At 51.8% G+C, this 13,414-nt stretch overlaps 1 protein-coding gene across 1 annotated transcript in view; it reads right to left on the bottom strand.

Annotated features, from left to right (window-relative positions):
• The window catches only part of LOC116952813 (voltage-dependent calcium channel subunit alpha-2/delta-3-like), a 196,095-nt gene that overhangs the window by 168,090 nt on the left and 14,591 nt on the right, over window positions 1-13,414 (bottom strand). Inside the window, exon 2 of the mRNA XM_076074414.1 lies at window positions 12,044-12,125. Coding sequence (XP_075930529.1) covers window positions 12,044-12,125 — 82 coding nt within the window. The remainder of the gene's footprint in view (window positions 1-12,043; window positions 12,126-13,414) is intronic.

Genomic DNA, 13,414 nt, shown 5'->3' with positions numbered 1-13,414 from the left:
GAAACAGCTTTTGTTCGGCCAGTTCGAGGGGCCTAAATGGGCACGGCATGGGCTAGAGAAGAGATGGAGTGATGTGGTACAGGAGGACGTGGAGCTGAGTGGACTGCCGATGACTGGTACCAGCGGTGTCAAGATCGGCCTCTGTGGAGGAGGCTCGTGAAGGACGCTACTGGGCAGTTGGAGGAAGTCGCCCTCCAACAACAACGGAGGGCGGAGGAGCGATGCTCACAACAATGAGCAGAGCGCCAGGTGGCTAAAAAACAGCAGTTTGGCACAGTAGGGGGCACAGGTAGTGCATCAGCCAGTCATCTTAGTCAGTCGACCCGTAGCACCTGGGTCTGCCCTGTGACCTCCAGTCAGCGGGCGTTCGACACTTCACGTGGCCTCAAGGTGCACATGGCCTGGCACAAGCGTCGTGGTGACGTCCCCGCCACTTTGTGGCGAATGGCGGTTGTTGTTGGTGACGATGGTGGTGACGGTGATGGTAGTATTGGTGATGGTGACGATGGTGGTAGTGGTGACGGTGGTGGTGACGGTGATGGTAGTATTGGTGATGGTGGTGGTGTTGATGATGATTCTGTGGATTCTAATCACGGCTCGCGTGCGCAGCGATGCAGCGACTTAAACAGCTGTCTCTGCACCCCCTCCCCTCTCTCCCACACTCTCTCTCTCCTCCCTCTCTCTCTCGCTCGGACGATCATCGCGATGATACGGGAGCTCTGTTGTCTCTCTCTCTTCCACACTCTCTCTTTCTCTCTCTCCGAGTGGCGATGTTACTCACACGGCGGGAAGAGTGAGACACGTGTGATGATGATGACGGTAATGCCATGATGATAATGATGGAGAGGATGTGAGGGTGATGATGATGAGGATGTGTTGATGATGATGGTGGTGGTGAGGGTGTGAGGATGATGATGGTGGTGAGGATGATGATGGTGGTGAGGATGTGAGGATGATGGTGGCGAAGAATGTGAGGATGTTGATGGTGGTGAGGATGTTGATGGTGGTGAGGATGAAAGGATAATGATAGTAGTGAGGATGTGAGGATGATGATGGTGGTGAGGATCATGAGGATGATGATGGTGAGGATGAGAGGATGTTGTTTTGATGATGGAAATCTGAATAATGATGATATGAGAATGTTGATGTTCATAATGATGGCAATCTGAATGATGATGATGGATGAAGACACAAAGACAAAGATCCCCCGTATAATCTGAACAGATTGTTGGGGCAAGTGCTGTTAGCGAGCACCTATGAAGACAGGCATGGCACACGAGGGGGTGAGTGGCCAGCGCCAGTGGCGATGTGTACACGCCTCACCAGGTACTCATTTAAGGTTGAGTCGACCTACGGGAGGCCCAGGACTGGTTCAGATAGCCGTGAGCGGGAATCGAACTTGGGTCGCCGGGTTCTTAGCGCAGCGTGTTAACCACTACACTACCTCTCCCCACATACCTACACACACACACCTACACATACACACCTAAATACACATACACACACTTACACACACCTACATACAACAACCGCCATTCATCACTAAGTGGCGGCGACGTCACCACGACGCTTGTGCCAGGCCATGTACACCTTGAGGCCACGTGAAGTGTCGAACGCCAGCGGGCAGGAGGTCACGGGGCAGACCCAGGTGCCACGGGTCGACTGACTGAGATGACTGGCTGGTGCACCACCTGTGCCCCTATTGTGCCAACCTGCTGTGCTTTAGCCACCCGGCGCTCCGCTCGTTGTTGTGAGCGTCGCTCCTCCGCCCTCCATTGTTGTTTGAGGGCGACTGCCTCCAACTGCCCAGTAGCGTCCTTCACGAGCCTCCTCTACAGAGGCCGATCTTGACACCGCTGGTACCAGTCATCGGCAAGGCCACTCAGCTCCACGTACTTCTGTACCACATCACTCCATCTCTTCTCTAGCCTGTGCCGCGCCAGTTTAGCCCCCTCGATCCGGTCGGACAAAAGCTGTTTCGGCATGCGGTGGCTGGGCATGCGGGCTATATGACCCAGCCAATGCAGCCTTGCCTGCCGGAGGAGCTCACCAATGGGATGATGTCCAGATCTTTGAAGGATATGGTGAGCTCTTCACACAATCCAGCCTAGTTAAACCCAGGATGGATCGTAGGCAAGCCAGGCTAAATGTTTCTAACCGGCGAAGATGTTCCATTAGGGGGGTCCACGTTTCGCAAGCGTAGACAAGGGAGGGAATAACTGTGTCCGAGAAGACCCGAAGCTTAGTGCGGAGCGACAGACCAGGTAGCTTCCACACAGCATTACACAACCGATGAAAAGATATTGCCGCTCGACTGATTCGGAGTGAGACCTCTGCTGTTAAACTGGAGCCGGTCATAAGCACACTGCCCAGGTATGGGAAACTCTCCACTCTCTCCACAACTGCCCCATCACCGATTGGGAGTTGTGGGGGTGGAGTGTCCGACGGTAAAAAATACCCAGGCAGCTGCTTAGTTTTGGTGGGGCTGATGGAAAGCCCCACCTCTTAGTGGCAAGCTCCAGGTTCAGTAGCAGCGCCTCCAACTCCTCCTCTGAGTGAGCAGCAATTACCAGATCATCGGCATACATAACATGGTTGAGCAATAGGGAGTCATCCCTTGACCGCACCCTGGCATCGATCAGCCTCCCATTATATATGTACCATATGGAGATTCCCCCGGTACAGCTATTGAAGGATTCACGAACTAAGTGGTCAAAATAGATGTTACAGTGAAGGAAAAAAAGTATTTGATCCCCTGCTGATTTTGTACGTTTGCCCACTGACAAATAAATGATCAGTCTTTAATTTTAATGGTAGGTTATTTGAACAGGGAGAGACAGAATAACAACAACAAAATCCTGAAAAACGCATGTCAAAAATGTTATAAATTTATTTGCATTTTAATGAGGGAAATAAGTATTTGACCCCTCTGCAAAACATGACTTAGTACTTGGTGGCAAAACCCTTGTTGCCAATCACAGAGGTCAGACGTTTCTTGTAGTTGCCCACCAGGTTTGCACACATCTCAGGAGGGATTGTGTCCCACCCCTCTTTGCAGATCTTCTCCAAGTCATTAAGGTTTCGAGGCTGAAGTTTGGCAACTCGAACCTTCAGCTCCCTCCACAGATTTTCTATGGGATTAAGGTCTGAAGACTGGCTAGGACTCTCCAGGACCTTAATGTGCTTCTTCTTGAGCCACTCCTTTGTTGCCTTGGCCGTGTGTTTTGGGCCATTGTCATCTGGAATACCCATCCACGACCCATTTCCAATGCCCTCTCTGAGGGAAGGAGGTTCTCACCCAAGATTTGACGGTAAATGGCCCCGTCCATCGTTCCTTTGATGCGGTGAAGTTGTCCTGTCCCCTTAGCAGAAAACACCCCCAAAGCATAATGTTTCCACCTCCATGTTTGACGATGGGGATGGTGTTCTTGGGGTCATAGGCAGCATTCCTCCTCCAAACACGACGAGTTGAGTTGATGCCAAAGAGCTCCATTTTGGTCTCATCTGACCGCAACACTTTCACCCAGTTGTCCTCTGAATCATTCAGATGTTCATTGGCAAACTTCAGACGGGCATTTATATGTGCCTTCTTGAGCAGGGGGACCTTGCGGGCGCTGCAGGATTTCAGTCCTTCACGGTGTAGTGTGGTACCAATTGTTTTCTTGGTGACTATGGTCCCAGCTGCCTTGAGATCATTGATAAGATCCTCCCATGTAGTTCTGGGCTGATTTCACACCGTTCTCATGATCATTGCAACTCCACGAGATGGGATCTTGCATGGAGCCCCAGGCCGAGGGAGATTGAAAGTTATTTTGTGTTTCTTCCATTTCCGAATAATCGCACCTACTGTTGTCACCTTCTCACCAAGCTGCTTAGCAATGGTTTTGTAGCCCATTCCAGCCTTGTGTGGGTCTACAATCTTGTCCCTGACATCCTTGGAGAGCTGTTTGGTCTTAGGCATGGTGGACAGTTTGGAATCTGATTGATTGATTGCTTCTGTGGACAGGTGTCTTTTATCCAGGTAACAAGCTGAGATTAGGAGCACTCCCTTTAATAGTGTGCTCCTAATCTCAGCTTGTTACCTGTATAAAAGACACCTGGGAGCCAGAAATTTTTCAGATTGAGAGGGGGTCAAATACTAATTCCCCTCATTAAAATGCAAATCAATTTATAACATTTTTGACATCCGTTCTTCTGGATTTTGTTGTTGTCATTCTGTCTCTCACTGTTCAAATAAACCTACCATTAAAATTATAGACTGATCATTTCTTCGTCAGTGGGCAAACGTACAAAATCAGCAGGGGATCAAATGCTTTTTTCCCTCACTGTAAATAATGTGGGAGCCAGAGGACATCCCTGTCGCATCCCAAGGTTTACAGGGAATGGCTCTGACTCCCGGCCATGTAGTTTTACCCGGGCCCGCTCACCATCAAGAAGGTCCTTAATGATCGTGAGCAGAGGGTCAGGTACTCCAAAAGCACGAAGAACAACCCAGAGCCCAGGCCTACTGATGGTATCATAGGCCTTGATCAGGTAAATAAAGCAGAGATGTAGGTCTTGCTGGAATTCCCTATACCTCTGCTGTAGCAGACGGACAGAAAATATGGCATCTGTGCAGGACCGCCCTTTCCTGAAACCGCATTGGGGCTCCGCAAGCCTCTCCTCAGCGTGCCTGGCAAGGCGATGTTGAATAATCCTTGCCAGGACCTTTCCCGGCACACTGAGGAGTGAGATGCCCCTTTCGTTGTTACAGTCTGTGCGGTCCTCATTCTTAAAGAGGGGGACCACCAGGGCATCCTTCCAATCCTGCGGAACCCGTCCAGTGGTCCAGACTGTTGTTATGATGTCATGTAGGGCAGTCTGTGCGCAAACGCCACCCTCCCTCAGCATTTTGCTTTGGAGATCATCTCTGCCCGCTGCCTTTCCTGGTCTCAGACTCCGGATCGCCTTCAGTGCTTCCTCAACAGATGGTACTTCAGCCAGCCACTCACAGGGGGTGACTTCTTCCAACATTTGAGGCACCGCAGCCTCAGCAGGGTCATCCTCACTTTGCGCCACAATGTTTTCCTGGCTGAGGGATTTTCCCTCCCCCAGGACCTCACAGAAATGCTCAGCAAATCTGCAAACCTCTTTCTGGGGGTCGGAGATTGGATCACCGTTTTTTCCCCTAATGATGGTAGTAGGTGTGGCGCTGCAGGTTACTTTTTTGATGGAGTTAAATAGAGATTTGTGATCGCGGGCCACTGAGGCAAACTCCATCTCCTCAGCAACCCGCGACCACCACCCATCCTTGCAGCGCCTCACGGCTCTCCGAATCTCTGAGCGAAGGCTGCGGTAAGCCTCCTCATTCTCTGACGTGGGATTCTGTAGCCGATGACAGTGAGCCTGTTGTTTTTTCTCAACCATCCTGATCACCTCCTCTGTCAGCCAGGGTCTCTCGGGAGGTCTGGACCACGTACCCAAAGCAGCCATTGCAGATGCATGAGTCACAGTCCTAAACCTAGCCCATTTACCATCGACGTCCGGAGGAGTGAGGGACGATGCCAACCCCAGCCACAAGCGATGATGAAATTCTCGCTTGCAACTTTGATCAGATAACTGAGACCAGGCCACTTTAGGTTGGAATGGGGTCCTGGGTGTACACCCACCACCGGAGTGGAAGAATGGCATGCGCATCTTACAGATGACTAGTCGATGGTCAGAGGGCAGACCAGCTCTACGGTAGGTCCTGGTGTCAAGGACATGGGCTCGCATCCGCTGGTTCGTCACTATGTAGTCCAACAGATGTTCTTGCTTGGATCCGGCATGCATCCATGATGTTGTGTGGATGCGCCGATGCCGGAACAGCGTGTTGGTAATTACATGCCCATGGGCTGCACAAAAATCTACCATTGTTATTGAGCTGATCTGGCCCATGCCCTCCAATACCTCCAGACCAGGTGTCAGTATCATGACCAACTCGGGCATTGAAGTCACCCAACAAGATAACTCTATCCCGAGGGGCCACTTTAGCCAGCACCTGTGACAGGAGGTCATAGAAGGCATCTGACTCATCGGCTTTGCCTGCATCCCTCCACGGATGTTCGTCTTCGGTGGGGGCATAAGTAACCATGACCACCACTCCTCGCCTCCGGTTGATGGGAAGGCGAGCCCAATGTAGCCTGGGGCTTACAGCTTCCCACACCTCACCGCCACGCTCCCACGCCCCCTTCATTCTTTTGTTCAAAAGAAGAGCCACACCCTGTTGTTTGGCAGTCTGTTGCCCCGAGTAGAGGACTGTCCATCCCTCATGGTGGCAGGAGCCAGAACCGGTCCACCGGACCTCCTGAATGCCAGAGATCCAGGCGGTACCGGTCCAGCTCCCGACAGAGGAGTGGCAGCCTCTCCTACGCATGTGAGTGTTCGAACATTCCACGTGGCCACACGAATTGGCTTTTCGTTGTTTCTGGAGGAGCCCCGAGGGTAGAGATTCAATCTCCTTGCTCCGCCAATTGGGGTTTGGCCAGGAGACGTCATAGACGCCTGTCCCCCCGGGGCCTCCGGCACAAGCTTATTAGTTACATATTTCATTCGTAGTTTAGTGGTAATTAATTGAAGGTGGAGGGGTTACCAGCCCCTCGCACCCGTCCAGAGCCCCCGTTTAGCTACTGTGGTGGACACAGACGCCATGAGGGGAGGAGCCAATCGGAATTGGCCCTCCCCACACAGCACTGTCCACGACAGAGTTGCCTGTCCGGCACCGCGAGGAGGTAGACACCCACACAGACACCCACACACCCACACACCCACACAGACACCCACACTCACACCCACACAGACACCCACACCCAGACAGACACCCAGACAGACACCCACAACCACACAGACACCCACACACAGACACCCACACCCAGACAGACACCCACACAGACACCCACACCCACACACAGACACCCACACAGACACCCACACACATACACCCACACCTACACACAGACACCCAGGCGTGGGCGCTCTCCGCTCATCTCTCTGCACCCCCCTCCTTCCCCAGGGAGTCGAGACGACGCCTCCTCCTCTCCCCGCATCTCTCTTTGTCTCCGTGAGGGCGTCGTGCGCGGGTTAAGGGACTGATAAGGGAGTAATTAAGACTGCTTAATAGCATTGATCGTGAGTGTGTGTGTGTGAGTGTGTGCGTGTGTGAGTGTGCGTGTGTAGAGTGTGTGTGAGTATGTGTGTGAGTATGTGTGTGAGTGCGTGTGAGTGTCTGAGTGAGTGTGTGACTAAGTGAGTGTGTGAGTGTGTAAGTGTGCGTGTGTGTGTGTGAAGTGTGGGGAGCGGTGGCGCAGTGTTTAGCGCTACGCTGCGCTACGAACCCGGCGTCCCGAGTTCGATTCCTGCTCACGGCCAACACCGATGACGATTATCTGAACCGGTCCTGGGCATCCCCTAGCCTCATATGAGTACCTGGTGCAGTGTGTAAACATCGCCACTGGGGAGACAAAGGCGGCCAGGCGTAGTGCTGGCCACCTACCCCTTTGTGCGCTGTCCTGGCCTTCGTAGGTGCTACTCGCTAACAGCACTTGCCCCGACAGTCTGTTGAGGCTACATGGGGGTGGCTAGGAGATGTTAACTACCTCGCCTGGTATACAGGAGGTCGTGAGTTTGATCCCCCGACCCTGACGGCTGCTGTATATTTGGAGTTTGCGGTGTCTCTCTTCCCGTGGTTACGTGGATGTTTCTCCACGTCCTCCGGTGTTTCCCTCCACACTGAGAAACGTGTGTTTCGAGTATTGGGCTGCTCTAAATTTCCACATGATAAGCCGCTTCGTTGAGCTTTCATTTGTGATGGACAGCTACATAGCTGAGTTGGGGTCTTACCTGGTAACAAATAATAAATACATAACCACAGCTTTGTCTTCGTTTACGTGAGCGTGTGTGTCTGTGTCCGTGGGGCAGTTGTGGAGGAGTTGCCAATTCTTGTGATTGCTACTCAGTCTGAAAACAAGTTGTACAGGCGACTGCTGCTGAAGCTGGAGGGTGCCATTACGAGGTTGGGGCCTTACCCCATCAGCACCACCAAAACTAAGCACATGCTCGGGTGTGTTGTGTCGTCAAACACTCGACCTCCTCAAGCACTCCCCCACGAGTGATGGGGCAGTCTTGGGGAGATTGGAGGAGTTTCCGTACCTGAGCAGCGTGCTCATGACCAGGTTGGCTTTGGCAGCGGAGGTCTCACTCCCAACAGCCGAGCGCCGTTGTGTTTTCGTCACCTGCGTAACGCCGTATGGAAGCTACCTGATCTGTCGCTCCACACTAAGCTTCATGTCTTCTCGGCCACGGTCATTCCCTCCCTTCTCTTTGCTGGCGAAACGTGGACCCCTCTAAAGGAACATCTGCGCTGGTTTAAAACATTCAGGCTGGCCTGCTTACGATCTATCCTGGGTTTAACCTGCAGACTGGAGTGCAGTGTGAAGAGCTCACAAATCCTTGAAATATCTGGACACATTCCCAACAGTGAGCTCCTCCGACAGGCGAGGCTGTTTTGGCTGGGTAATGTAGCCCACATGCCTAGCCACCGCTGTTCGGTCGGATAGATGGGGATAAACGGACGCGGCATGGGCTGGAGAAGAGATAGAATTTATGTGGTACAAGAGGATTTGCAGGTGAGTGGAATTTCCGATGACTGGTACCAGCGGTATCAAGATCGGCCTCTCTGGAGGAGGCTCGTGAAGGACGCTGCTGCTGGGCAGTTGGAGGCAGTCGCCCTCCAGCAACAATGGAGGGCATAGGAGCGACGTTCACAACAACGAGCAGAGCGCCAGGTGGCTAAAACGCAGCGAGTTGGCACAGTGAGGAGCACAGGTGGTGCATCGGCCAGTCATCTCAGTCAGTCGACTTGTGGCACCTCGGTCTATGCCGCGAACTCCTGCCAGCGAGCGTTCGACACTTCACGTGGCCTAAAAGTGCACATAGCCTGGCACAAGCGCCGTGGTGATGTCACAGCCACAGAATGGTGAAGATCGGCTGTTGTTGTTATGTACCTGTGTGTGTACACAAATACAAAGATTCCCCGTGTTGCCTCAACATAATTTTGGGGCAAGTGCTGTAAGCGAGTCGCGCCTATAAAGGCCGGCACGGCACACGAGGGGTTGGGTGGCCAGCACCACCCCTGGCCGCCTTTGTCTCCGCATTCACGATGTTTCCCCACCGCACCAGGTACTTGCATGAGGCCGAGCCGACCTAGGGGAGGCCCAGGTACCGGTTCAAGATAATCGTCACCGGTGTTGGTGGTGATAGCCGTGAGCGGGAATCGAACTTGGGTGGCCGGGTTCGTGGCTCTGTGGGGGGAGTCCGTCCGGGCCCCCCTCCCCCCCTACCCCCCATCTTTACCCTCCTCCCTCCCCTCCACCCCCCTCCCTACCCCCATCCCCTCATCACCGAACATCGGAGTTTAATTCACGCAGCTGCCATGGCTCCGAGTCGACGTAGGGCAGGCCCAGTACCGGGCCTCAGACAATCGTAGCACAGCGTAGTGCTCGGCGCTACGCTGTGCTACGAACCCGGCGACGCGAGCTCGATCACCGCTCATGGCCAACACCAGTGACGATTATCTTAACCTGGTCCTGAACCTCCGCTAGGTGGACTCAGCCTCAAGCTAATACCTGGCGCGGTGTGTAAGACATCACCAATGGAGAGAGACAAAGGCAGCCGTGCCAGCGTGGTTGCTGGGTCACCCGCCCACTTCGTCGTGTGCCCGTGCCGACCTTCATAGGTGGTGCTACTCGCTACTAACAGCACTTGCCCCAACAGCCCTGCTAGAGGCTAGACGGGGGAGCTTTGTCTGTGTGTATATCATAGGTGCTGCTACTCGCAACTAACGTCACTTGCCCCTACAACCCAGCTATAGGCTACACGGGGAGCTTTGTCTTTGCAGTTTAGCGGGGAGCGCTCCTACACGCTTGGCCAATCCCATGTAATACCCCTTCGCTCGCTCCACTGCTCCCCCTCTGCTCCCCCCTCTCCCTCCCCATAGCAGATGTGCCCCCTCCTCCTCCCGCAGGCTCCATCCCTCTCTCTCTCTCTCTAACTCTCTCCATCCATATTTCTCGTTTTCTCTGCCCTCTCTCTCTGTGCCTCTTTTTTTACGATCAGAGGAAACAAGAAGATGCTCGGTGTAGTCGGCATCATTTCATTTTTTGTTTTTTTTAATGCTTTGCTTTATGTAACCCCCCACCACTTTTTAAATGAAAGATTTCACAATAGATTTCACGCTCTGCTCTCCTTACCCATTCCCTCTCTCTCTACCTCCTCTCTCTACCCCCCCTCTCTCTACCCCCTCTCTCCCTACTCCATGTCTATGTTCCCCCTATGTTTTCTATGTAATAGTTGTAATATTATTATATATAAAAAAATACAAGTGCTGCATCTGCACCGAGCCCTTCTCGCAGTCCTACGGCCTCCGACTCTCTCTCCATGTGAATCTCTCTCTCCGTGCATCCGCTATCACCCTTCTACCTATCTCTCTCTCTCCCTCTCGCTTTTCCTCTCTCTCCGCATGAATCCATCTCCCTGTGCATCACTCTCTCCCCCCTCTCCTCTCCCCCATCTCCTCTCCTCCCTCTCTCTCTCCCATCCCATCCATCCATCCCTCTCTCCCACTCCCTCCCTTCCTCTCCCTCCCCTCTCACCCCCGCCCTCTCGCCGTGCATATCCTCGCTGCCAACGCCCCGAGTGAAGCCGCGCAATTGAAATCGCATCTGGGAGCCATCACGGCTGCCACGATATTTGCTGACGCACAGCATGGGAGGGGGCGGCGCTGCGGGGTGGAGGAGGGGGGGGCAGGCGACCCCCCGTGCGTGCTGGAGGCACCGTCGCCGCGAGGGGAGGGGCTCACTCCGAGAGCCCCAATGGGCAGAGGAGTCTGCGCATCTGTGCAAGCGAAAACAGAAAAGAGCTTTATAGCTCATCAGATTTCCTCCTTCGGTATAAATACATCTGATGCGGATTCTGCGAGGAGTGCCTATCGGGAGAGCATTTGCCCTTCTGCCAGCAGCCAGGGCGATGATTGCCGCTACTGATGATGCTGCTGCTGTGGTTATAGCCAAGGGGCACGCCCATTGGCTGCTGTCCCTGTGCATTGGTTCCGCTCTGCGTAAAACTAGAAGCATGAAATTATGCTCTTTTTGAAATTGTACCCAGGTAAGGTGTCCACTGAGCTATGCAGCTTATCAAAAGCGATCTGGATATCACAAATGAGAGCTCAACGAAATGACGCCTTATCATCATCATCACGTGGACATGTATAGCAGCAGCCGAATACTCTCTAAATGCGTGGTGTTGAAATGTGGAGGGGAAAAACGGGAGGACCCGGAGACAAATCCACGCGACCACGGGGAGAAAGAGACACGCAAACTCCAAATACACAGCAGGCGCCAGTGTCCGAACAAAACCCACGACCTGCTGCGTACCATATGAGGTAGTTAACATCTCCTAGCCACCGTGATAATGATGAGAGAGAGACACCCAGATTCCAAATTATGCAGCAGACATCAGGGTCGGGATCGAACCCACGACCTCCTATATCCCTTATCTGCTAAAAATATAAATAATGAGTTGTATGTTTGGGAATTTGGCCAATGCTGTTGTCTATGTTCATGCATGCGGGCAGAAGAGCAGAGTGCTCGGAGAATAGCCACGCGCTCGAGGGAAGTGGCCTGGGTCCACCACTCACGGTCCTCCACTCACGGTCCACCCTAAACCGCATCCACTGCGCAAACCATGGCAGCAGCACACGCGGATGATAGCTGATGCAGCACAAATGTGAAGTTAAAAAACCTCAACTCTCCCATAGCGGTGCAACTGCAGTCATCCAGAACAGAGCGCGAAAGGTATGATGACGACGCGACAATGCCCCGATCCGCACAAACACAAAGAAGGAGACATCGCGGCAATGACGATTCACTACCCTGTTTGGCTCCTGACGCGGTTATCTGACTCGACCAAGAACAAGAAGAAGAAGGAGGAGGAGGAGGGGGAGGGGAAGAGAAAAAAAGAAGATAATTACCTTCTGGAGGAACTGGGATCCCGAGTATCTGCTGGAGATGGACTTGATCTCTCCTCCAAAGGCAGAGGCCCAGAGCTTCACTCTGTGAGGAACAATGGGACAGACAACCTGACTACCCTCCTCCTTCTCCTCCACAATAACAACAGCCACAACAATAACCACCTTAACAGGCTGTTGGGGGCAAGTGCTGTTAGTGAGTTGCAACACCTATGAAGGCCATTACTGTGGCACAAGAGTGGGTGGGTGCAGTGCCGAATTATGGTAGTAGCAAAAATAGCTACATATGATGCTATGGGCCCCGCACTTTCAAGGTCCCCGCACTAAATGCTTTAAAGCTATCAATTCGGGTTCAGTGATTCTGCACTTGCTCTATTACTATAGTACTTACTGCCTTCGACGTTTATGAATGACTGGGTGTTTAAGGTTAGCGACCTGCCGTATTATCTGGCTGTATAACAAATGAATACATACATTTACTTTACGATGCAAGTAAAAGATGAGTGTTTTAATTTTTTTCATTTTAGGGCCCCTTTATAACATACTAGTGGGAAGTACCCGGCGTTGCCCGGGCGAAAATATTATTTCAAAACTTATCTTAAAAACCTTACATATACATACACAGATAGTAAGCTATTGTAAAAGCCCGGTGGGCCGTTTGTCCATTTCGCCACCAACAAAATTATAAGAGGCTTGCAAAAGTCCAAAAAGTTATAGAAAGTGTGGGGTAAAAAGTTGATCTAAAAGGTTTCCGAAAATTCTGGACCTCCCCTCAAAAAATATATTTACCCCCCACGTAGATATATATACCTACACACCGTACATACAACAGAGAAAGTAGTATCTCTTGACTCTGTAGTTGTATCTATTGACTGTATAGTAGTATCTATTGAGCCAGTAGTAGCTACTGTGTAGTAGTATTTACTGGGCCTACAGTAGTATCTACCGACTCTATAGTATAGTAGTAACAACTAACTTTATAGTAGTATCTGCTGACTCTATAGTAGTATCCACTGACTATAGAAGTAACTACTAACTCTATAGCAGTATGTACTGACTGTATAGTAGTATATACTGACTGTAGCTGTATTGACTGACTGTAGTGGTATATACTGACTGTTTTAGTATCTACTAACTCTATATAGCAGTATCTACCAACTCGATAGCAGTATCTACTATCACTACAGCAGTGCATATCGACTTTGGTGGTACCTGCTTTCACTACAGCAGTGCATACTGACTGTGGTGGTACCTGCTATGATTACAGCAGTGCATACTGCTGTGGTGGTATCCTGCTATGACTACAGCATTGCAAAATAAGTTATAGAAAGTGGGGGGTAAATAGTTGATCCAAAAGGTTTCTGAAAATAGTTG

This window comes from Petromyzon marinus, chromosome 48 (genome assembly GCF_048934315.1).
Source record: "Petromyzon marinus isolate PM22_M1 ecotype Great Lakes invasive population chromosome 48, UKy_Petmar_22M1.pri1.0, whole genome shotgun sequence".
Taxonomy (NCBI): Eukaryota; Metazoa; Chordata; class Hyperoartia; order Petromyzontiformes; family Petromyzontidae; genus Petromyzon; species Petromyzon marinus.
The sequence above is the reverse complement of the archived record's forward strand: the minus strand, read 5'-3'. Positions and strand labels throughout refer to the sequence as shown.